At 48.3% G+C, this 24,622-nt stretch overlaps 1 protein-coding gene across 4 annotated transcripts in view; it reads right to left on the bottom strand.

The window, feature by feature from the left end:
- plekhg5b (pleckstrin homology domain containing, family G (with RhoGef domain) member 5b) overlaps nucleotides 1-24,622 on the bottom strand; it is a 65,632-nt gene continuing 41,010 nt past the window's right edge. For 2 of the 4 annotated variants that reach the window (XM_036533919.1, XM_036533921.1), the window contains exons 7-20: nucleotides 23,871-24,037; nucleotides 10,884-11,078; nucleotides 9,405-9,575; nucleotides 8,349-8,444; nucleotides 7,736-7,936; nucleotides 7,097-7,207; nucleotides 6,420-6,569; nucleotides 5,865-6,002; nucleotides 5,479-5,598; nucleotides 4,866-4,998; nucleotides 4,435-4,550; nucleotides 3,555-3,694; nucleotides 2,201-3,256; nucleotides 1-1,826 (exon numbers count right to left, since the gene is read on the bottom strand). In XM_036533919.1, coding sequence (XP_036389812.1) covers nucleotides 1,817-1,826; nucleotides 2,201-3,256; nucleotides 3,555-3,694; nucleotides 4,435-4,550; nucleotides 4,866-4,998; nucleotides 5,479-5,598; nucleotides 5,865-6,002; nucleotides 6,420-6,569; nucleotides 7,097-7,207; nucleotides 7,736-7,936; nucleotides 8,349-8,444; nucleotides 9,405-9,575; nucleotides 10,884-11,078; nucleotides 23,871-24,037 — 2,804 coding nt within the window. In that variant the 3' untranslated portion in view covers nucleotides 1-1,816. Of the gene's footprint in view, nucleotides 1,827-2,196; nucleotides 3,257-3,554; nucleotides 3,695-4,434; nucleotides 4,551-4,865; nucleotides 4,999-5,478; nucleotides 5,599-5,864; nucleotides 6,003-6,419; nucleotides 6,570-7,096; nucleotides 7,208-7,735; nucleotides 7,937-8,348; nucleotides 8,445-9,404; nucleotides 9,576-10,883; nucleotides 11,079-23,870; nucleotides 24,038-24,622 lie in introns of those variants that run through there. The other 2 variants (XM_036533922.1, XM_036533920.1) reach the window with 1 other exon arrangement.

Below are 24,622 nucleotides of genomic sequence, written 5' to 3'. Positions count from 1 at the left end.
AAATATGACACACAAAACAAAGAGAAAATGTTAACTATTAGCTTTGGGCAGAGTAACACAGGGAGGGGCTGAACCATCCTTTCTGCACATTACCAAAACATATTTCAATCTGACCATGTCAGGCTTTAGTGGCTACGGCCCTGTGCCTAATATCCAATCTTTGATTTTGAACCCATTTCTGTAAATAAGCTAAAACATGCTTCAAGATGTAATGTTCACTTTACTAGGAAAAACTAGCCTTTGATTGTGTTAATCACAATCTTACTGATTTAAACGGACAGAGGTTTTAGGCTTCCAAGGTGTTGAAGCTGAGCAGTCCCGGTAATACTGTTATTAGCACATCAGGATGTGGAACACAATCTGGAAACAGTTGCAGAAGCACCAGAGAGGGCAGCAAGAACCCCCCCACATGAACCCCCCTTTGTACTTTTTGTTCTGCAGCTCCACTTGTGGATTGCGAACCCAAACCATACTGTGCATCCACAAGCTCTAGTCCTCTCCTGTTCATGATCACTCACCAGTGGAGGAGTGGGAGAGGATCTTACCTCATTCTAGTGCTGTTTGCTGAATGACAATGCTGAAGCAATGTCTGTGTGACCTCCTTTCTTTATTGACATATGAGTGAACATTTACATCACAGCATCCCTCTGCTCTCCCTCTAAACTGTGGGCTTTAAGAACCAGGCAGGTCGACCGCGTGCCCTGAGGGTCTATCTACACCACAGTTCAAATATAAGCACTGCAGTCACCTACATCTTTACTGTAAAAGGAGCCCTGTTCAGAGCCTTTCTGATGTTATACAAGGGAGGGAAGTATGTAAGCCACAAACTGAGCAAGAAGATGAACTACAATGCTTGTTCTTCCTTAACTTTCACTCATGTAAGGTTCCTGAATACTTTTTATTTTGTCATCAGTGGCTACCATACATTTCTTGTATATCTTTGGACACATCGGTATATACAAAGATGGAAGTGGCAACACCATCATGGATTTTTTTGGTTCAGTCAGGGACGTTTGACTCTCTCTCTCTGTCTCTCTCTCACACGCACAAGCACACAAGCACATGCAAACACACATGCACACACTCCCATACATTCTCAATGTCAATTTGTACACCAGGTATTTATAATTCCTTTTTTCTACTTTACAAAGACAGTGCTGTGCTTTTTTTTTCTGCGACAGAACTAGGAAAAGAATGAAATGACTTGCTCTTTCCATCACCTTAGTGAGTCCTTTTTTTCCCCCGGTCTGGTTCTTCTCGTCCACATCAGCAAAGTCAGTGTGACCAACCCTGCTCTCTCCTTTCTTCTCCTCACCACCCCTCCCCTCTCCTGTCCTCTTTCCCATGGGCAGCTGGTGGCCTCTGGGTCAAAGGTCAAGTCCGGGCCACTGCTGAGGCCAGAGGGCTTTGACTTGGAGGCTATGCTTGCTCAGTCACTGTTTGGGGTTCAACACCTCATCTAGGTCGTTTTTTTTTCAGTCTCCTTCAGACCCCAGCTTCACGTCTCTTCAATGCTTTTAATACTACAAAGTGCAAACAGTTTTTCTCCACCCCCCACCTTTCCCCTGCAAAAATATCCATGCAGCAGAATAATAATAGTAAGTACTATTATGACGGACATAATCTTGAGGCTTTACAAGGGCACAGGCCATCTGCAGTCATTGTCCTAGCCAATAGGAAGGCAGGGGGTGGTGCATGATCTCCCTGGAGAGTGCATTTGAGTTGCGGGTAATTCAGTTCCATCACGTCCAAGGACTCTGGAAGTGCAGTTCCACCTGAGTGCCAGACACTGGCGTTTGGCTGTTTGCCAGTGTGACTACACTTCCCTAAGATTAAACACAAGACAGCATATATTAAACAAATGCTTTTGCAGATGCATACAGAAGTCACAGATGACAGTATCAGGATGACAGGAAAATGAAGAATTCAGTGTAACAGTATAACATCAACATTCACTAGTCTTCTGTTTGAAACCAAGAAAATTTAAATGTCCTGAATCTCACGGGAGAATTAGAGTCAGACGTAGATAACACATTTCATAGCAGATTTGTACTGAATGATCACTTTCTGAATTGTACTGAATGATCACTCTCTTTAACTGTAATATCTGCCCAACTTACTAGCGTAGACAGACAGAATCTGTTGTTATATCTCTTGCTGAAGGAGTGATGTCAGCATGCAGGAAGAGGTGGACACTTACGATGCAGTGAGCGTGGAGTTGAGCACCAGGGTGGTGCGTATCCGGTACAGCTGAGCCAGGGTCAGCTTTTTGTGCTGCTGGCTGGGGGATTTCCTGACCCCACCTTGCTCCTCCCCCTCCAGGCTGTCAGTCATCGACGTGCAATGCCCCTCCCGTGCAGCAGGGGGAGCAGCCTCGCCATCCGAGCCACTGCTGTTGGCCTGGCTCCCCCCGCAGCTCCTCCTGCAGCCGGTACTGGAGAGAGCTCTTTGGACTTGCTGGACCTGGGCTCTCCTCAAAGAGCCCCTTAACCTAGACGCTGGGGCGCTTTGTGATAAACGGTCCATGTCGCCATCAGGCTGTCCCATGTCTGCCTGAAATATGGACTCTGAGCTTTGGGAGCTTTGCCTGCAGAGCCGGGAGAGGCGTTTGCTGCGGCCCAGCCCATCGGCCCTCTCTCCTTCTCCCTGGTTCTGCCGGTCGGTGGCAGCGCTGGGAGCGTTTGCCCCAGAATTCCCCTGGAACCGCTGCAGCAGGTTATCCTCCGAGCGCGATATGGAGGAGGAGCCCTGCAGGTGACGGACGCGGGGCTGCACCGGGCGGCAGCGGCGCAGCTTGGAGGAGTAAGCCACCGTGTGCCGGGGGCCAATGGAGCCAGCGTCCTCCTCCGCTTCCTGCTCCTCCTCTTCTTCCGGCTCCTCCTCCTCCCCCTCTGTCTCAGCCTCTTCCCCTTCGGACTCTTCCCCCTCGCTTTGGCCCCGCCTCCCCCTCAGTTCCAGCTCTCTCAGGAGAGACTCGGGAGACAGGGTTCCGTATGCGCTGTCCATGGACATGGAGCGGTACTGGGGGTCCAGCTCCAGATCCCCCGGGACCTCCATACCCACAGAGTGCGCCTCCTCCTGGTGGCCAGCAGGATGGGAAAGGAGGGCTGTTTTGGGGGAGGGGATCTCCATCCCAGAGCCAGAGCTCTCCCCTAAAGACCCACCAGGGTCCATCTCCAGGGATGACGAATAATTGGCTCCGCCCGTTTCCTCCATCACTACCACTGAGAGTGTCTCGGTAGAGCCATCTGACTGGCTGTTGGGGAAAGAGGGAGGAGTTTGTGGAAGAGAAAGGGAGAAGGCTGGGTTAAGTGACTAGTATATTCCAGAAGCAAGAACACATAATTTCTAGTAAAGTTTCTCATTGCATATTTGTGCAACACTTTCAATGACAAAAAAACAAAGAACAAAAAACATTACAACCAAGTAGTAATCAAAAGCTAGTGCATGCACAGTGATTCCTTTAAGAATTCCTCCAGATCAGTGCTGGGTCAGAGCTCTGTATTTGCAGAGCTACCAGCACACAGCGTGTGCGTGTGCCTGGAGAGCAGTACCTTTCACTCTGCTGTTCCTTGTGCCGCAGACAGGGGGAGCTGGTGGCAGAGTTGCTGCTTTCTTCCTCCTCTTCCGTCTGCTGCCGAAGCGTCGCCTGCTTCCGGTGGCTCTCCTCTGAGCGAAGTTTCTTGAGCTGGTTCTGCAAAAGGCAATGTTATAACATCCTGTCAGAACACTGCCCCACCTACTCATAAGGCTCTCACACCTTTATAGTAATGGTACTGAGGCTGCTCAAAACATGTGCCTGGGGAATATGATGATCTAGGCATGTGGGCCAGACTGCTACAGGACACACCTGATTACAACAATGGGGTGGAAGTGTAGCGTAGTGGTTAAGGAGCAGGACTCGTGACCAAAAGGTTGCCGGTTCGATTTCCAGCTGGGGCACTGCTGTTGTCCCCTTGGGCAAGGTACTTAACCCCAAATTGCCTCAGTAAACATCCACCTGTATAAATGTATAACATTGTAACTGATGTAAGTTACTCTGGGTAAGAGCATCTGCTAAATGCCAATAACGGGAAACACGTATTCAAAGACATTTTGATCTAAAGACATATGCTTAAATGCATGAAATTTGTTTCTTAAACAAATATACACAATGAAGTTGATGCCCACGTAGGAATTTCTTTTAAAAAAAGTTATTTTTAAAAAATGTTTCGGCTACTTTGGCGGTTATAAAATATAAGATAGTTATGATTTCATACTTTTTTGGTCACTGCATAATTCCATTTGTGTTATTTCATAGTTTTGATATCTTCACTATTATTTTAAAATGTGGAAAATAGTAAAAGAATAAAAGTTGTGTCCAAACTTTTGACTGGTACTGTACGTGAGGGCCCCCTCACAGCCCACTGAATGTCTGAGTGAGGAAAGCTCTACCTGGACATTGCAGATGGCCTCTACCCAGCTGCGCCCCTGGGCGGCGCTGTTGGCCTGGAAGGAGTAGGCAGCGACTGCGCTTTGGAACTCATTGAGGTAGACGAGGAGGAAGGAGCCTGAGATGAGGAAAGAGAAGGTCAGAGCTGCTTTTTAACCTTTCACAATGCATCCAGACCAGGTCCTATCTCTGTCTGGCTCCCTATTCATTCAGTGTGATTAGGTCCGCCGTTTTTGTTTGCAATGCAAGCACAAGGCTTAAGAGAACATGTTACAATTGGTAGGGTGTGCTGCTTCATTACATTATGTTACATTACCCGTATGGGGTACCAAAATGAGTTTTGATTATATTGTAACCTTTCTTACTACCAGTCAATAAACTGACTGGGGTGTAGTATGCAGGACACAGCTGTAGACAGATGCAGTTCACTCACCGGGGTCCTTGAGTTCTTTGCAGACCACTTTGTGCACAAAAAGTGGCTGGCGGATCACCTTGACCTTTTCCACACGCTTCACTGGTTTGGTGATCAATAGCAGGTCAGTAAACAGAAAGCAGTACACGTCCATCTGCGAAAGAAGAGACATCCACCATCATCACCAACAGATTCACGTCACCTGTTCTAGGCTTTTTTCTTCTCTCCTGTGCTTCTTTACTTACAGTATCATGAGGCACCAAGCCTGTTCTCAGGTGCTGGTCAATATGAATTGCATTTAATCACATTTTTCTTAATAACTAAAAGCAATAAAGGCTTTATAGAAACTTTACTCAAACTATTTTTGATCTAAGTGTCTTGTTCTTTAGCTCAACAATGCTTTGACGATCCAGAAACTAATTTGACAAGTTATCTAAATTAACATTTGACGGATATTTACAAATAATACCATGCTACAGCAGTCCATCATGACAGCTGCCTGGCAATTCTAGAGCATACAAATACGTGCTGGCAGCTGACTGCAGTTGTTACATCTAAGTGCAGCTCTGGACTCTCAAAGTGGGCTGAGGCGGTGCTGGTTATGTCTGGTTGAAGAGGCAGCAGTGGGTCTCACCCGGCTCTCCTTGCCCTCCTTCATGCGCAGCGCCCCCTCCAGGTGGAGCTGTCGCGTCTCGTCTGGGGAGATGTCTTTCATGGGAGCCATCAGGTCGAAGCGGCTGTACTCACGCAGGATCTGAGGAACACATGGGACAAAGCATTAGGCTGAGCCAACTGCTCCGTAACCCATTTACAGCATTACTGCTAATGATTATGCCTGGATTGCTCTGTCACTGTGGACAGCTTCAGAGTCGGAATGGCTTTCTGTGTGTGTGTGTGTGTGTGTGTGTGCGTGTGTGTGTGTGTTTTCAGTGGTGTTCCCAGAGTGGGTTCCAGTGTGTATGTGTGTGAGGCCAAGCAGTAAGTCTTCAGTGTGTGAATGCAGTGATGGTGTCCCCTCACCTTCTCCACTTCCTCGCTGCTCCCCTCCACAGCCTCGTAGGACTCGATGCGGCCGGAGATTGCGGCCAGCTTCTGCTGGTCCTGCCGCTGGCGCATCTGGGAGTCCACACTGTTGATGAAGTCCTCCACTGAGGCCACCTGAAAGGGGAACCACATACACTGATCCTGATACAGCCACAGCTCTCAGGTACAGAGAGATCTCAGAAGGATATTCAGATAATAGGAAAAAGATGTCAACACTTCCATCTCCTGCTGACTCACCCTCCACTTCCCTCTCTTTGCTCTCCCTCCTTTCACCTCCTTTCAACCCTCTAGTCTTACTGACACCCCCTAGTGTCTGTCCTATCCCTTATTCCATCTTACCTCTGTTCATGGTCTCCCCCTCCCTCTCTCTTCTCTACTTTTCCCCTCCTCTCTCTCCCTCCCTTTCCCTCTTTACCCATCTCTCCACTCAGTCTCTTCCTCCCTCTAAACCTGTGTCATTTTCTTCTTCTGTCTCTCCCCCTCTACCCCCTCTGTCACCCCACCCCCCCCCCTCCTCCCTCCCTCTCTCACCATGCTGCTGAGGGCCTCGCGGGCTGCCGGGTCGTCTGTCTTCTTCAGAACACTCTTCAGCAGCAGTGGGTACTTGGTGAGCCGCTGGTGGGGCTTCACCAGCATGTCCGTCAGCTTCAGCCGGTTACACTGCTTGTGTGTCTCCGCCCACTGTGGGAGGAGAGAGGGGGGAGTCACACGCCCACTCAGGGAACAGGACACACCCACACAACCAGCAGCAGGAAAGACGCTGCTAGACACCATAGGGTTAGTGCACACTTAAGCCAGGTGGTTCACCTGAATTGTGTAAAATCAATGGTGAATCATTGATTGCTTAACAGATACCCTCACCCTTGTGGCTTTAACTGCATGTATACTCCAATTTGATAATGATTATATCAATTGGTGCTTGAATGGTGCTGTCGCTGGTCTAGGAGAGTTTTTAGCCTGGTCTTACACTGTTGCTCATATAACGTGGATGGATACACTTCTGTTCTTTTGTGATAGAAGTTGCTCTACATAAAATTTAACGTAATGTAAGGTATCATACAGGTAGATCTTTAGTGGAGACACTGCCCATTTGACCCATGGGCATTTTACCCATTGACCCATGGGCATGACATCAATGGCTGCTCTGGGATTCAAACCTGTGACCCTGAGGTTTAGAGTGCTGGGCAGAGGGTCTGGTGGGTGCTCACCGTTACGTAGATCTTGAAGAGCTCGTTTTCCCTCAGCAGGCTGCGAATGTGCTCCATACAGGCCTCCTCCTCCATGCAGTAACGGATGTAGGGCTTGAACCTGCTGCCGATCTGCACAAACACACACGCACATAGACACACAGGCACAGATCAAACAATCTGGGTGGCAAAACAAAATACAAGTTTTTGAAATAGTCTTTCTGAGCATGCACCATGAAGGAAAACTGCACTCCAGTTCACATTTCGGTATGGGCCTTTCAAGACATTCATTCATTAAAATATAACCTGAGTGGGTGGAGCACTTATCAGATGCTTAATGTGTTGGAGTCATGTGGTGCTGATATAATACCAGACTCAGCCAGTAGGTGGCAGTGATTACAAAGGATTAGCCAGCAGGGGGCAGTGATTACAAGGCTAGTCATTCCCTCTTGTTAATAGGATTCTAATGATTCAACTCTATGGTTGTAGCCCACATTAATTTCAGTGGGAGGCTTGTGGTTTGGATCAGGGATGGGCAAGGTGATCTAAAATCTGTTATAAAGGGCTTGCATTTTTGGGATGGTCTTCGGAAGGTGTATGTATGCACTGTATGTCACTGTGTAGGAAGCGTGTGTGCATGTGCAGGAGGGGAGGACTCACTGTCTTGAAGCCCTGGTGCAGGTGAATGGGGTTGAGGAGGGTGCGGCTCTCCCGGGCCTTCTCCAGCGCCGGCAGCATGACCTGGGCCCACAGCGCCGTGTGCAGGCGCACAATGTCCTGGATGTTGCTGAAGAGGCGCGGCGGCTCCACCTCAGTCAGCAGCCCGCTGTCCTGCAAGTTCAGCAGCCCGCAAAGGAAGAGCTGGAGTGGGAGGAAGAGGGGGAGAGAGGGAGCAAGAGAGAGAGGGGGGGACAAAAAGGAGAGGGGCAGAGAGGGAGGGAGAGAGGGACGAGGGGGAGATAGAAAGGAAGCGGTAGAAGGGGAGAGAGAACAGGGGAGAGAGGGTGAGGGGTAGAGAGGGGGAGAGAAAGGGAGAGACAGGGAGGAATTGAGAAAACAGATGGAGAGTCATTTCAAGATTCTTAAAATTAAAGGTTATCGTCAATTTGCCTAGAGCAAATGTGAACACAACTACACGCATGTGTCATAGGACAGTCATTTCCAGCATCGATGTTGGTGTCTTTCAACAGCATATACTGAAAGCTGGCGTGACTGTGAATGCGAATGATTAATATGAGGCAGAGATGGAAAGGGCAGGGTGCAGAGGACGTACATCAGTGATGACCCTCAGCTTCTTGATGTAGGTGGCCTCTGTCTGCAGCAGCTCCCAGATCGCCTCCTGCTGGTGGAACTGTCTCCTGGTCAATGACTGCAAACACACACACACATGCACAGGTGTTAGACTCACCAGTGACACTGTGCACGCATTTCCATGCACACCGCTCCAACTGCACAGCAGCTGTATCTTACCTGTGCGTATGAGTATGTATGTATGTGTGTCGGCTTTTGGGTGAGCCTGAATTTAAGAGCCAAATAAAGTTACTGTTAAGCTGGGTAATGCTTTAAACACTCTAATAAAATCTCACAGCTATAGACCGGGGGCACCTCCCTAACTAGATCTGTGACTGCTTCTCCCCAGCCTGCGCTGGCACAGAGAGAACGGTGCGTGTTATGCAAGTGGCTGCAAAGCGCTATAAAAGGCCGCTGTTGGGTTAATTCTGTTACTTGGTAACACCCTTGCACATGCGTCAATGATGCACGCGGAAAGCCATTAGCCATTGTTCTGGAGTCCTTTACATAATACTGCATTAGCCCAAACGATGGCCGTAAACACACTCGCCCTGTCTGTCCGCCGCCCGGGGGAAAAACACGCCGGGGCTGCTCTGATTGGAGCCTTTATTACGGGCTGGCTGTAAAGACGGTGGACACTGTGGCGGCTGGCAGGGTGTACCCGGTGGGTGTTATGGACTACAGAAAGGAGGGGTACGGGTTATGGATGCAGACTCTGGCATTGAGACTTTTGCTTGGCCTGGAAGCTCTCCATGCATCCTGGTAAATCTCCTTTGAGCTGTACACTGAGAGTCTGGCGTTTGTGCGTGTACGTGAGATTTTTTTTTGTTAAAGCATGTGCATGTGTGTACAGTACATGCATGTGTGTGTGTTTGTGTCTATATGCTTTATATGTGTGTATGTGTGTAAATGCATTTGTTTGAGCAGGTATACTAGTGTGTATGTGTGAGTGCAAATATGTCAGTGTATGTAAATGTGTTTATATTTGTGTGTGTGTGCAACTGTATATGAGTGTGTGCTCATGTGAACGCCACAGTACCTCGGGGTTCTCCAGCAGCTGCTGCCAGCTCTCCTCCAGCTCCAGGCTGGTCTCCTCCTCCTCCTCCTCCCAGGAGTCGTGGTGGAAAGAGAGCTCGGGGGGCACCTTGGGCAGGCCCAGCAGGGTGTAGGAGTGCAGCTTATTCTGCAGCTGCTCCATGCGGTCTACCTCCTGGGAGAGAGAGAGAGACAGGGAGTCAGCCGTCAGCACTGCACTCGCAAACTGAGCTCACCGCTCAATGCCTCAGTGACTCTCTCAACCACCCAATGTAAGGCCAGGCTAACTGAGCACCTTGGGAGGTGAGCAACAGAACAGAGAGACTTAACTAAAACATAGCCAGAGGAGGGGTTATGATATCACTCTCCCTTTCAACCTGTGAGGTAGCAGTCCTTCAATTAGTATACAAGTTAATCCCACTCTATCTCCAACAGCCATTCCTATCCAAAAGTCACAGAATGGGCGCTCACTGTCCTCCTGTGCACGAGGGTGTGGTGCAAGAGCTGACATACAGTGGGGGAAGGAGGGAGAAGCCTTACGCTGTGTGGTGGGAGGTGGGAGAAACCATGTCTCTGGGAGCCTGTGTCTCTGCTTGACCCTTGCTAACCCTTGCTTTGTGAGGGGCTGTACTGAGGAGGGAGAGGGGAGGTCCCTGGGGAGCCAGACCCTCCCCTATGCCGCCTCCAGTACGGATAAAGACAAGCGGTGTGAATAGGGACGACGCGCGAACTGACAGGTGGGTGACAGGCACTGTCTCCAAAACATCTGTGTGTGGGTGTCAGCAGGGGTGAAAAATTGGTTTCTGGGGACAGAGAAAAGTCAAAGGACTTATCAAAAGTTGTGCGTGTGTGTTTATAAGGGAAGGGGGCTACTCCAAGACATTTTAAAGTATTTTTGATCTCAGTGTCTGAATGAAAGTATTTTGACAACAAATATTTTAACAACACAGTTGATAAAATGAAATGCTACATAGTGAGAAGGAGTCCTTTGCCACTTGCACTATTTTGGCAGTGGGTGTTGGTTATTTTGTTTTGCTCATTCTTGTCAAACCAGTTTGACAGGCAGGGAATAAATTAATTACAAATTCAATGCAATGCGTGTGAACTGTGCGCTTTATTGGATGCGTTTCAACTCTGTATTTCACAATGAAGCCTGAATTATAATTCTTTAATAATAATGCCATCCCTAGGACAACTCAACTTGGTTGGACAGCTTATGAATGGATCAAGCAGCAATGTATGAAGTAACAGCTTTGTGTCTTGGCATCATTTTATGTCTACCAAAAATATGAAGGCATTGTTGTGAAGGATGTGTGTCAGTTTATTCTGAGGCTGTTGGAGGAAATGAGCTCAGAGGAAGTTGAGCGGACGTGGCCTGTGGCCTTTGAGAGAGCTGGAACATATGGCACACTCAGGCAAATAGAGGGTTTCACTGTAGGACTGTGAGAACCCCCCTGCCCCCCGGCCCCCTCAGGAAGCTCACCTTGACAAAAGGCCCGGAACCAGCGCCGGAGCTGAACAGCACGCTGAAGCGGCTGGCGGCCCGGTTCTTCCAGGTGTCCGGGCCCGTCACGCCTACGCTGGGCAAGGAGCTGCCCAGTTGCGCCAGCGAATCCGGGGACGGAATGCTGGCATCCCCGAGAAACTCATTCATGTTCTTCCTCCGACGTGTAACACCCTACGGGACCCAGAGAGAGAGAAACAGGGGAGTGAGTTACTTTAGGTTTTGTTCCAGGAAGAATAGGTGAAAAAAGCCTTCAAATCACATGGGTGTCCATCAGAGAGAGAAAGAGAGGGGTGAAATAAAAGGGAGATACAAAAGAAAGAGGGAGAGATCTAAAGATATGTAATTTGAAAGAACATGAAACAAATGGAATTTCAGGGAAGGAAAGAGATGGAATTAGAGGGAAGGAAAGCGACATGGGATTTACAGGAGGAGAGAGATGGAATTTGAGGGAAGAGAAAGAGAATGAGAGATGGAATTTTAGGGAAGGAAAGAAGGTGATCTCCTGAGCTCAAGAGAGCTGAATGACATCAACAGAAGCCGGGGAAAATATCATTAAGGGACAGGCCTGACCCTGAGGAAGAAAGAGAGAGAAAATAAGAGTGGACAGAGAAAAAGAGAGGAAACGAAAGCAGTTCCTGAATACAAGACTGAGATCATGATGGGGAAAAAAAATCTTCCCGTAGTAAACAACAGGGTCGTCCGGCCTTGAGACAGGAGGATATGTGGAGCATTTACACTCACGGCAGGACAGCATACCGAGGGGGTGGAAATACCATCAAAGCCAAGCCTGACCCCCAGAGAGAGGGGAAAACGAAAGAGTGGATGCCTGAGTTCCTGAGCTGGAACATCTATTACATCATGGGGAACAGGAGGAAAAACCCCTAGTCCCATGGAGCACCCCATTGAACTATAGACATTGTCCCCCTGTCACAAACTCCTGTTTACATATTTACCACTTGCTCTACTTCCACTCTGAGAGGACTAACGTGCAGACAGAAAAAGCAAAAATCCCACTTTAGCATCTAAGGAAGCAGTTGTTTTTGTCATCAAAACAATTGTGCGGGGTGAAGTCACTAAGGCAGGAAGTGCACAGCACTGACCCCTCTCTGAGGACAGTGCTGCTGGGGTATGCAGCCCGCTGATTTACAGGGACGGACCTTCTTCCCCTGATCTATTCGCCTTTCTCCAGAGCCTTACAAAAGAGAGGCACGCAAATACTGATTTTAAGCTGCCCCCCAAAAATGTTTTCATTTAAGCATGACAAGACATTTGGTGCAAACAAAGAGCATTTCAACCTAATCTGAGATCTCTGTCAGGTCCTTGAGCTCTGTTCTTTACAATGTTCGACACCTCCGGTGGGTCACACACTGGAGGCTGGAGGCTGGAGGCTGGAGTGCTGGAGTAGGTACGGGAAGAGGAAAAGGGAACGAGCTAAAAAACAACCGGGGGGGGGTTTCGACAGGGAGTCCAAGGTCACCGCAGGACGCGCGGATGAAAAGGCAAACAACGAGCCGGGGGGGAGAGGGGAGAGCGGAACAGGCGACGTTTTCAGATAGCAGCGCGAGGGGCGGGGGGGAGAGACTGGGCCTCAGCACTCACGGACACAAAATCAATGCCCAGGAGCCCCAATGCAGCCCGGTACAGCATGTTCACGTCTGCGCTGAGTTGTTTTGTCGCAAAGCAAACTCTACACATGTGTGTGGGTCACATGTAGGTCATGCAAGCCATACTGGAGAAAGTGCCAAGTGAGTATCTAAATATTACAGAAGCAGAAGCAGCTGAGCTCCCAACACTGGGCGAAAAGTCTTAGTAACATTAAATTACAGTATGCATATGTAGATATCTGTCTATATGGATATGTTTCACTGCACAAAGGCTGAAATGCACAGACTGAAATAGCTTGCATCACACAGTTTTAAAGCCGTGGTATCTGAAGTTCAATCAAGAGAAGCATCACCTATCATTAACAAACCCAGAATTAGCTGGATGAGCAATACCTGAGAATAACCTCATTAAGGAACAGAAAGAAGACAAGCACTGAAATGACACCAGAACTGGTAGAGGGCTCAGGTGTTGCTGCCCAACCATCAACACCATGAAGGTCACTCCTGAGATTAGGGCTTCAAGGAAGTATTTCAGTGAGCACACCTCCGATTAGAAAGGGGAACAAGATGAAAAGACTAAATTATGCACAAAGTTTTAATATTCATCCACCAGAGTATGAAAATGCTAAAAATCTAGGACTTTTTGACAACATGTAGGGGTCCTGCGACCTCTGTGACTGAATTCCTAATTTCTTTCCTCACAGACATTCAAGAAACAACAACAGCCCTGCCCTACGGACAAAGTGCATATTCAAAAGAGTATCCGTTGGCTTCAATCCTCAAAAAATGACAGACAGTGACAATCTAGTCAAACCAGGTGATGTACCCTCCTATTAAAAACACCCATAAAAACTGGAAGGTATTTGAAGAAAAATCCTGGTTTTATCAAGTTCAGGTTAATTAAATTTCTGCTTTTTGAAATATACTTTCTCCTAGGGCCATTACAGTTTAGTTACACAAATTAACGGTCGTTAATTCTTTGTGTTTTGGTTATGCATGCCACACCCTGTGCCAAAAAACCTTTCATAACAGAATATCACTGCTGCTTTCATGCCCCGTATCTCCTGCTCAGCCGGTTACATGAGAGTGCTGGGTTTTTCAAGAGGAGCTTATAAGGCTGGTATCCTTCCAAAGCATCTTTTGCTATTTTCATAGCTTCCCTGGAAGCCTCATTGGACAACTCCATAAGTAGCCTGCTCCTTGGCCTGGGACTTTCTTAGGCATTTCTTGGGAATTCCCCACAGATGGACACAGACAAGGGGAAGTGATCTGGCTCCGGGAGAGTGGGGGAGTTGGGATGTGGAAGTCGGGCTACTGATAGCTCTTCACTTGGCACAGTGCCGCAAAAAGCACCAAGAAGGACTGTATTCCCATCAGCTTGGCACAGGAATGCATGTGTGGTGACATCGGCACACGGTAGATCTACCTAACATTCTGAATTCTGCATTACGATTTGTAAAATTATCTTTACAGGGGCTGCGGTATTTCGTCCATTACAAGGAAAAATTAAAGTTGCCTAACACTGGCAGAACACATTCACTGACACGTCCATGCAATGTAGCATCATAAAGACCAGTCATGACAAAGAACAAAAAGCAATGCAATTTCACCATTGCTGAATCAGGACACCCGGCGCTGTAACGTAACATCGTTAGAACTGACATGGAGACGCAACGTTATCTCCCAACGCCCTCTGACACATCTCATGCTAACAGCCGTGTGACTCATAAGTCTTACAGCCTGTGGAACAATGCAAAACGGATGTATTTCACATCTGAATGAAACCTGCGAGCAAGACGATGCGCCGCCGTACTTACCATGGAAGCAAGCGGCATCTCTAAGGTGATGAAGACCATTGTAATTCTTCAGTTCAGATTCACAGAGCCTGGGCCGAGCTGGACCCAGGCACTACACGCTGGAGAGCGTAGCACTGTGCTGTGTCCCTTCAAGAGCCCTCTCCGTCTCTTTCACACACACACACACACACACACTCCTACCCGCACGCTACAGCTCAATCAAGAGCAGCCTGAGCCTTTGAGGCAGATCACACAGAGGTCCAGTGGGATCGGCAGCTTGCAGAGAGACGCAGGGGCGCGGATACTGGCGTGCCCCCCCGCCTGGGTGAAGGAGGCGGTCAGCGCGCTGTGTAACGCAGCAGGGAGCTGTGTCCGGACCCACGGTGGCGCGTCCTGTGCTACCCTGCAGTCTGTCGGTATGTCTGCATCAATCACAAGGAACTGCGAGGTGAAATCGGCCGGCCTGCCTGCCCGCATTACTGAGGGGGACTGTCCCGATGTCATGGCAACAGGGGAATCCTACCCATTGTGAGAGGAGGAAGGGGGAGGCGGGGCCAGGGAAGGGGAGGAGGGAGGCTTACTCCACATGGGGGGGGGGGTCCAGGAGAACAGCTTGCAGAATGCTGCCTTAGCAGACATCCTGGTGTTACAGCTGTCAACTGGCTGTTTGGCTTTTCTGCTTAATCTGACCTCCTGTTTCCTTGTTCGGATGCCCGCCTCCATCCAAACGCCTTTCCTTTTCTTATAAAACAGGACTCTAACCGTCTGGCTGGTTTCAATTCCCCAGCCTTTTCCAGAAAGTCCAGACTGAAACCGATGACAGCAAGTGACAACTGACAAACAGCACAAAATCCCTGCGTTTGGACCTCTAGGGCTCCCTCCATCCACATGCCTTTCCTTTCCTTTTCTTCTAAAACACTGTGTTTCTCCCCTAACCACCCGGCAGGTTTGGATTCCCCAGCCACTTCCAGAAAGTCCTGACCGAAAACGATGACAGCACGTCACTAAGAGCACAAAATCCCTGCATTCAGGCGTCTCGGGCACACACCCAGCAACACGTCCACAAAACACGCTCACAGACACACACACAAACATCAGTAGGCACATAAAAGACGCACACACACACACACACACACACACACACCAATAGGTACACAAAAGAGACACACAAACACACACATGCACTCAACAACATGTACACATAACATAGAGATGGACACAAACACACACACACCCTTCTCTCCGAGAAGAGGGAACAAAGACACCCGCAGAACAAGGAGGAGAGAAGGAAGAGACTACAGGTGCGCTGCCGGTAAGCAGCACATGTGGCTGTTGGCGTCACACTGTGTCCCTATTGTATAATGCTCACACCCAGTCTGATTACTGAAAGACTTTTCTCTCTGCTTCTGTGAACTTCCCAGGAGTTTTCACTGAGCCTCTAAATCTGCTGTGTCATTGTCAGCATCATTACAGGTTCCCAGAATTAAAACAGAATCACAGGGAACACCTCCCTTCAGCAGGGGATTCTCTGTGCTCCACCATGGCTCTAGGGTAAACCTGTTCACTTGCACAGCAGCAGTTAAGATCTACAAGCCACCCTGACGGTGGTATGATATACAAATCAATAACAGTGATAGGAAACAATTCATTCTTGATAAATTGTCTGGTTCTTCATCTATGTGATACACCTGCCTTCTGATGCCTTCTAGGGTAAAACTGACTCTCAGGTATGGGCTGTACTAAATTTATGGGGTGATACATAACCCCCTCATGCTGGCTGCAGTGTTATTATTCAAAGGATAAGGGTTCCATCTGACAACATCTGGTGACTGATAGGGGGAAAACAAGTCACATGTTAACCAAAGTGTGTGTGTGCATATATGCACGCGCACACAAACACACATACATACATACATACATACATAAACAGAGTCATGTTACGCTGGCTAGCTCTCAGACACCAATTGGGCAACACAGGAGTCTGCTTTTGACAAACAAAGCCTGAGTTACAGATAAAGCAAGGATTAAATTGTGTGATAATCCTCATTTCACACTGCAGGTGCCAAATGCCTCGGCAGATGAACAAAGGGTTATTCAGAATGCAGGAAGTGGCGATCAAACAAACCCACGTGAACTGTGTTTTATCTGACCCAGATTACACTCCGAGTCTATCGCGTGAAGCAGGATCCCAAACAAATACCAGAAAAGATGGTGCGACGTTTCGAGTTTGCACAGGCCGGGTTATCTCCCACTCGATCCGCGTACGTTTCCAGCGGAAACCCAAAATTAGCTCACAACGAAAGATGACTCACATTTGCCCATATTCCTAGATGGAGATGCAGTCATCCAGTGCATCGCGCATTCAAAGACACCGTACCGGAACGGTTTTGCTACAGCCGAACCAGAACCAGAAGAAAACATGCTTTTTTCACAACTGGATCGTGTTGCAAACGGTACATAAGCAGCAAAGAAAGCCTTGAAAAGCTGACGACCGTGTATCAAATACTAAGTCTGAGACCATCATTTTCTACCAGAAAACGGAGTGCGCCCGAAAACAGACTCGAAGTTATTTTAGAATGTCCTCTGTCACCTGGAACTGCGTGGGAGGCGTGGCCATCTGTGGTCCCCCGCTTTTGTCCGGGCGGTCCTCCGGGACGAGCTGGAGCAGGTCCCAACTGTGCCAGGAGGACAGCAACCCGAAGCGCACCATGGTCCACCCACCGCTCTCACCTGGGTGAGCTGTGCTCAAGCAAAATGCCCCACCACAGTATAGCGGGCACTGGCTCTATGAGCGGTCGACAGCGCTGTGAGTTACTGAAGTTAAGCCCGCACAAGGTCTGCGATTACTTTGACAGCGCAAGAGAATGCGAGTCGGACGTCGGTTTGCATCTGCAGGTGAAGTCTGTTTGCAGCGCACTCCACACCTGAGCTCCCTCCCCTTCTCTGACTCGAGTCACAAACACGCACACATTGCCGCTTCCCAGTTCCCGTTTACGATCAGCGCTTATCATCCACACTTCAAACAAAAACGCCTGAAGACACTGAAACCCAGCACGAATAAACACACCACAGAGGGTCATTTCACAAACAAACACATAAATTCACACAAACATGACCTTCTTCCAATAGATAAAGCCGATTGGTTAAAGTGATTGTACCCCTTTGGAAAGATCTGTGGTAAGTCCACACATCCATTACATTTTGCATGTTGTTACTTCACACATTGCTGATGCTTGTCGCCGCACGTACCGCAGCTTCCCGTCGCAATCAGGGTTCCGGGAGAGGCTGGCTACCTTCCAACGCAGACTGGAGACCCCAACTCTTCAGACTGCACCTTGGCTTCCCAACCCAAGCATAATTTGCCTTCCCTTATTCGTGCAGTTTTCCTGTTGGGTATATTGTAGTTTTACTCTATGCTGTACTGCATGGATGCATCGAACTCACGTATGTATAGCCAATGGTTATCACACAACAGTGCAAACAAAGAGAAATGTTTCCACTGTCAATTCGTTTATGACACCCCTCGATGTGACAGGGAAGCTCAGTATTATCATGCACGGTAACAGTACGGAGTAATAGTTCAACACTCAAAGTAGGCATCGCTGTCACTGTATTAGCACGCGCTGTAAAGGGGCGACACAAGGAAAATCTACATAGTAGGTGAAGGAGCCGCTAAACTAGCTTTTCGCCACCGTATAGTTAGTTAATCACTACATTATTAGCATTTGCACAGCTTTGTAGATCTTGCAAATGCTACGTGCCCGCTATTTATTAAGGAAGGACATTAGTGAGGTCGATGTGATGCCTGAGACTACCGGAGGTGTGTCTTAAATTCAGGAACATTTAAATAGGTTTCCTTACTCCCTATTAACAAACATCACAAAAGTAAAAAAATAAAAACTGACAGTCCTTTTACAGTGCACCATTTACTAGTGACGTTCGTCAATCGTAAAGTGCCCCCCTCCTATTGTAGGTGTGCGAGGAGGGGTGTTTACGACCAGAAACAAACTGGATTTTAATGGTGTTGGCTTCATTTACCCAAATGCATATCAGCTCATTAATCAGCTCTGTTGTCTGAGGCTGGAAATGCCAAGGCCTTGCATGTGGGCAGGTCCCTTTGTGAGGGAGACAGCGCCTTGTAGACAGGGAGGAAATAAATGATGATGACTGCTGGCTCTGTTTGCTCTGCTCTCTCTCTACTAACACTGCCCCGAGTCCCTGCGATCTGCTCCCGTGAATGAAAACGCTGGATCGGATGCAGGGTGGAGGGGGAGCTGTCCTGAACGGGGGACAGAACCCCATCTCACTGATCCTGGATCAGGGAGGGCTACGCAACTCACATTAGAAACAGTATCTGAATGTTCTCTGGCAAACACGGAGCAGGAGAGGTACAAGTGTAGTTGGTCTGTTAGTGCAACTTTTTAGGCGCTGAACTTAAGAGGTAAATCCAATTCTAGATAGGACTTATTTCTAAATGCAGTACATTTGGTGAGCTGGTAAAATTCTCCAATTAAGGATGCTGTGATTTGATTTTTCCCTTGTCTTTTTAGAAATGCCGTTATATAAGCAGTAGCAAAACAATCAAGCTTTTATGATTTAATCCAAAAACAATCACACAAAAACAGCTTTTTAATGTAACCTTTAAGTCTGGCCAGCCTGAAAAAGAGTCTCCTCACCAATATTCATAATGTGCTTGCGTGGGTCTAAAAGGCCTGTGTCACACAGCTAAGAATATACTTTGCATACGGTATGCTTTTTTTGTGAAAAGACAAAATTTTACATTTTAAAAAAGCCTCACTCTTCATGGTGGCATTCAAATAGAGACACATAAATACACAGAACACCCACCTGTGACACTACCTCTGCTCATTGAGACCTCTGACCCAGTTTCCCCTCTCTCTATCTGTCCCCAGGTTGATAAAGCAAGATAAGAGGTCCATCACCAAACCCCTTCCCCCCGAGCGATTTCAGTTCCACAGAGATGACGGAAGTTGCATAACAGTTTCTAGGTAATATCACACACATCTGGGTGACCCAAAAGCTACACAAGCAGTTGGATTTTCTATACAAGGCGCTAGATAGAATTTCAGCCGAGTATGAATCAGGAAACGATAAACAGGGATAGAATATGCTGTCTGACGATGTTGTGTAAGTGAAGAGAGGTCATATGAAACTCCCAGCCATACGATGTAAAAGGTATTTTCGGGAAGTGATGCAGGAGGTGTCGTTACCAAGGTCCAGAGGGACACATCTCTTTTGAGATGCTCCACAAAAGCAGTAGCACCTGTATATTGTACGATTGTGTACTGTGTGAAAACACATTGTAAATAAAAAAAAAAAGTTAAATACTGACAGTCACGAATTATGGCTGTCATCTGGTCTGTAGCTAGTTTATATAATCCTGTTGATTAATAAATAAATGTTTGGATGTTTGGTTTGAAATGCCGTGTCATTTTATAATTGTGTTCTTTGAAAGTTACCTACAGAACATAAATAATTTATTATTAATTAGTGTGTGTACATACTGCATGTATAAGTTGAATTAGCTTAACCCTTTCACAGGAACAAGCCAGCTAAAATCCACCAGTACAACAATGCACTACTATGCATAAATGCCCAATGCAGCAACATACTGGAGATACGATAATGGTGCCTCTCGTGTCGTATTTTGTATAACCTTCAACCGCTTCAACTGTTCTGCTCAGAACCAGCAACATGAAACTTTCTTATTTAATGTGAACCAACTTAATCAAAAAGGCCATGAAAAATAATGTATAAAAACTGGCAATCCTACTCATTATCTCAATGGTAACAGATCTTTAGAGCAAACCCAACAGACGTTTGTGCCAGAAAGCCTGATCACCAAACACCACATGGTCTCTTATAACAAACTGAATGAATATTGGAACATGTTATAGAGCTGCAGGTCTGTAATACAACATACTGCTGTGAGTACCAGATCTGCAGCTTCTCGATTCTTTCATTAGCCTTCTTCACCCTGTACCTTGGGCTCCTGCTTCCTGTCACCATCCTGATCGCAGTGGCTGCTGTCAGATAGGGGTTGGTGTGTCAGGGGAGCCTCAGTCTCAGGGCCTGAAGCAGGGGCCACCGCGGGCCCCCCACTCTCCTGGCCGGCCCCCGGGCCCTGCAGCAGGTGCAGGTCGTTCAGGGAGCTGTAGTGGGGTAGGACCCCAGGGTCCTGCTGGGTGGGGCCATCCGGGGCGCTGGGCACATGCCACGTCCGATGCCGGAAGCTGAGCATTCTCTCCCCGAAATACGCGGATGAACACAATGCTGGGTGGTGCAAAAGTCCTGACACGTTCTGTTAATGTCAGAGGATGCAGAAGAAGGGGAAACCACTCTTCTAATACAGCTGTGAATCGAACACTTTCAGAAGAGTTTTCCTGTATAAGTGGTCAGCTACAGCATGAGTCTATTAAAGTCTGTTAAAGAGGACACTCACATGTGAACCCATTTAGATTAATGGCCAAAGGTCCTGTACAAGGTTTTTCAGGGGGTGCCACAGGAATGACAGGTTCGGTTGGGTAGAGGAGGTGGCACAGATATGGGCACACAGTCCTTGTGAATGTCACTGGTGGTCACTGATGGAAACAAACAGCTCTCTTAAATATGCTTAAACATGCAAATCTTCCTGGCCTTCCTGCAGCTGGTGGAGTCGGAGGTGAATGAGCTCACCCTCATGTAGTGACAGCCACAGTGATCCACTCCACTGCAGAGATGTAGTGCTCAAAATTGCCACCAGAGGGCATGCAGTGCAAAACTCACCAGAGGAGGTAAAAAAACTCGGTTGAAAAAGAACGGCAGGGATGTTTCCTCAAAGAGCGCAAAGCATGGCAATATTTCTCCTGCTGACAAGGCACTTTGAGGCTTGGTCAGGTGTGACTGCCGGTCAGATGCTCTGGAGGACTGGACTCCCGTCTGTCTGTTGGCTTGTTAACTCAGAATAATTTACCCAGGCATGACGTGCAGCAAAGGAGTCGAAGAGTCAGTTCCATCCAATGGCAGCCATAAGTTTACTGTTAATCCATTCCATAAATTGCCAAAAATGCCAGTCTGATTCCTCCTTTGAACTATTCATTAAGGATAACAACAAGGAACAATGCAAAAACACTGCTACCAATTATGCTGTATCTAACACAGAGCTTTTAACACAGAGAATGTCACAGACCGTGCTTCTAAGATCTCAGACACAGCAAATGAAGCTCAGAAGGAGAAGCCATGAAAAAACGAATCCCGTTCACTGTTCTCACAGGAAGCGCAGCTTTTCGGAACCCGGCTCGACGTCCCCCAGAACAGTGCCGTGAAGCTTCACCACAGATGGTCACCTCAACTGTGACACAGTGCAGGTAAAGGACAGGCTACAGACACATCACCTGCCAGTCTCTCCCTGTCACATGCAAAGCACTCTGTACCACTTCTCCTCCCTCCGTAATGACTGCTACCTTTTGACCCTGGGGGAGGAAGGGCAGAGCTGATGCTGAGCTAGACTTTACCACTCAGCAGTCTTGCCTCCCCCCCATCCATTTCCCGCACATATGCCTCACTCTGTCACTTATCTCCCTTGCCCCAATGTAAGCGTTAATTATGTAAGCCTCTGTGCATCTAGTACATGCATAGCGCTGATCTCACCATTGCACAATGGGTCACATGCAGCCCAAGCTGAACTGTAACATTAATGGTTTCCTCTCGGTCACTGTCTCGCTCATTACCAGTGATGATTACCAGTACTGTTCGCTTTGCTAACTGTACAGCTACAGATTTTTTTATTCCATATTATTTAAGTAGCAGATTCCCTTATCCAGAGCAGCCATATCCATATCCTCCCTTTATACAGGTGGATATTTACTGAAGCAGTCTGGGTTAAGTGCTTTAGTCGAGGGTACATGTGCAGTGCCCTGACTGGCACTCAAACTGGAGATCTTTAGTCAAAAAGACCTGTCCCTTTTATTTGGTGTGGACTGAAGCATGCATTTTCCACAACCAGTTAAACTCTGGCACTGGGCTGCTGTAGATGTGGTACGGGCCCTCTTGGGGATATGGAAAGTCTTGGAGATATCGGATAGCGTGACCAGGTATCTGGGGAACATGCAGCAGTAATGTACCTGTATGGATGTACCTTACTGATGTGGATTGGTTAGCACTAGGCCTGAGGCAGCTCTCAGAGGAGTAAAAGAACTGTCCCTTTATCCTGCCTGTTTGGAAGGGTTTATGGTGGGAGAGATCTCATGCTCACATGAAAGTGCATCTTGTGACACCTCACTAATGTCGTAAAAGGCAGAAACACGAGTCCGAGACACTTACGTAATCTCCTGACACAATTTGTTAAAGTTTGACTTCAGAATGCTGATTTGCATTGTGCTGCAAAATGGCAGTTGAGCAGAGGGGAATCCCGTCCCAAAAGGGGGAGAGGGAGGTATCTGCTGAACATGGCAGCAGGTGTGTTTTTAACTAGGCCAGGGTGGCGGGCCTACAAAAGTTAATTTACTGTCACTTTGTGGGATAAGGTGTACACTTTCCTTTCTTAATAAAATACTGAAGATGGAGACATGCTTGAAACTGTGCTGGAGTTAGCAGACCAGTACTGTTCAGATCTACGCTGTGGCTGAGACACTACTGATTCAAGCAAGACAGTAACATAAACGAATGGAAACGCAATAAGGGGAGACGCTCTGGGGTTTGTGTCCTGACGGCACTCAGCTCTGACCCACGCCGTGCTGCTAAGCCTGGCGATTTCCCCTTAGATGGCAGCAGCAGAAGTGCAGGCCCTGAGCCTGTTTACCCACGCTCTCACGATGACATCAGCCACTTCTCCCGCCCTCCCCCGGCCCCCGGATTTGGTCTAGACTTGCTCCTCCATCACAGCGCATCACCCACCTTGTTTGTGATCGTCAGGCGGGCCAGCCTGCACAGGCAGGAAGCTGTCCCTCTTAGGCAACGCGCGTGTAAATGGGACAGACTTCTCAGCCCTCTCCAAGCATCCTGACACACACCTGTGACTCTTCCCTCACAGTTTCTGAACATGAGCTTCACAGACGGTCGGGGGGCGGGGGGCGGGCTTTTTTCACTAAACGCTGGGCAAAGAACGGAGCAGGCACATGGACAGCCAGACGAAGGTGGCTACAGAGCAGCCTGATGAGGGCAGTCTCACTGTGAATATTCTCACTGAAGGTTAATATTCACCAGGGGGCACGGAGGCACAGAGCTTTATGACCCTCTTGTGGCACCTCCTCCTCCTGCTTGGATCACACCTCTGGCAGCGAACCTCCGGAGAACCTTTTCAGAGCAACATCATGCTATAACCAGGATCAGAGTGGGTGTGTTTATGAGGCAATCGTGAGCTGGCTTTAAGTGTTCCCAAAGGATAACAGACAGGGATGATGGGATATATGGTAAATGGTGCGTGACGATGCAGGTAAGGCAAGGATGGGGGGCAGGAAAACAAACATGAAAAATCCCCCTCTGAAATCCGAGGCAATTACATGAGTAGGCGAGGGAGGGGGAAGACATCGCCGCGTGACGGCGCGAACATGAAGGGTACTCACCAGCGGGTCCATGCTCTCCCTGCGGCCCAGGGAGCCGTGCTCCACCTTCTCACTCCCGGGGGTCAGGATGTAGGGACTCTGACCCCCGCTGGGCTTCATGTTGGGCAGGCTGAGGGAGCGCAGGTCCTTCACCTCCTGCTCCACCTTCAGCTCGTCCCCCGGCCGTGCTGAGGGAGACAGAGGCACCGCCTGTTAGCTTCTACTGTCCTAACGGCAGCTGAGGCACTCTCCAGTACACGTCCCCACATACCCCCAGGACTCCAGAGAGGTGTCCCGCAATGCTCTATCAAACTGTACATCAACGCAGAAACTCCTACCTGGGAGTGGACAAAGACACTCAGTTGTAAAACACCCATATTTGCTAGGACACCTTAAAAATAATTGTCAAAGCAGGGTATCTTTTTGCCTGCCCGAGAGCCAAGTCAGATTAATTGGAATTAACAAGAAATAAACAGAAGTCCTCAGGTCCTTGGCCTTATTAATCAAAACTTTGTCTGGAGCCAGAACCAGCAGGGACACTGAAATACTGAAATACAATATAGTGATGTATGACAGAGCATATGACTAATGCTGTTAGGGGAATTACATATTCGGGAATAACCCGACCCTCCCAGCTGTTCGTATAAATTCCTGTCACGCCAAAGATGGCTCTGGCCTCGGCTCCCTCCCCTCCCCTGCAGCTTAAACCGAGGACTTCCTGCCAGCTCCCGCTCGCCGCGCCAGTGCCCTGAGCGAGCAGCCCGAACGCTTCT

This window comes from Megalops cyprinoides, chromosome 7 (assembly GCF_013368585.1).
Source record: "Megalops cyprinoides isolate fMegCyp1 chromosome 7, fMegCyp1.pri, whole genome shotgun sequence".
Classification (NCBI taxonomy): Eukaryota; Metazoa; Chordata; class Actinopteri; order Elopiformes; family Megalopidae; genus Megalops; species Megalops cyprinoides.
This window is presented reverse-complemented; position numbering and strand designations above follow the sequence as displayed.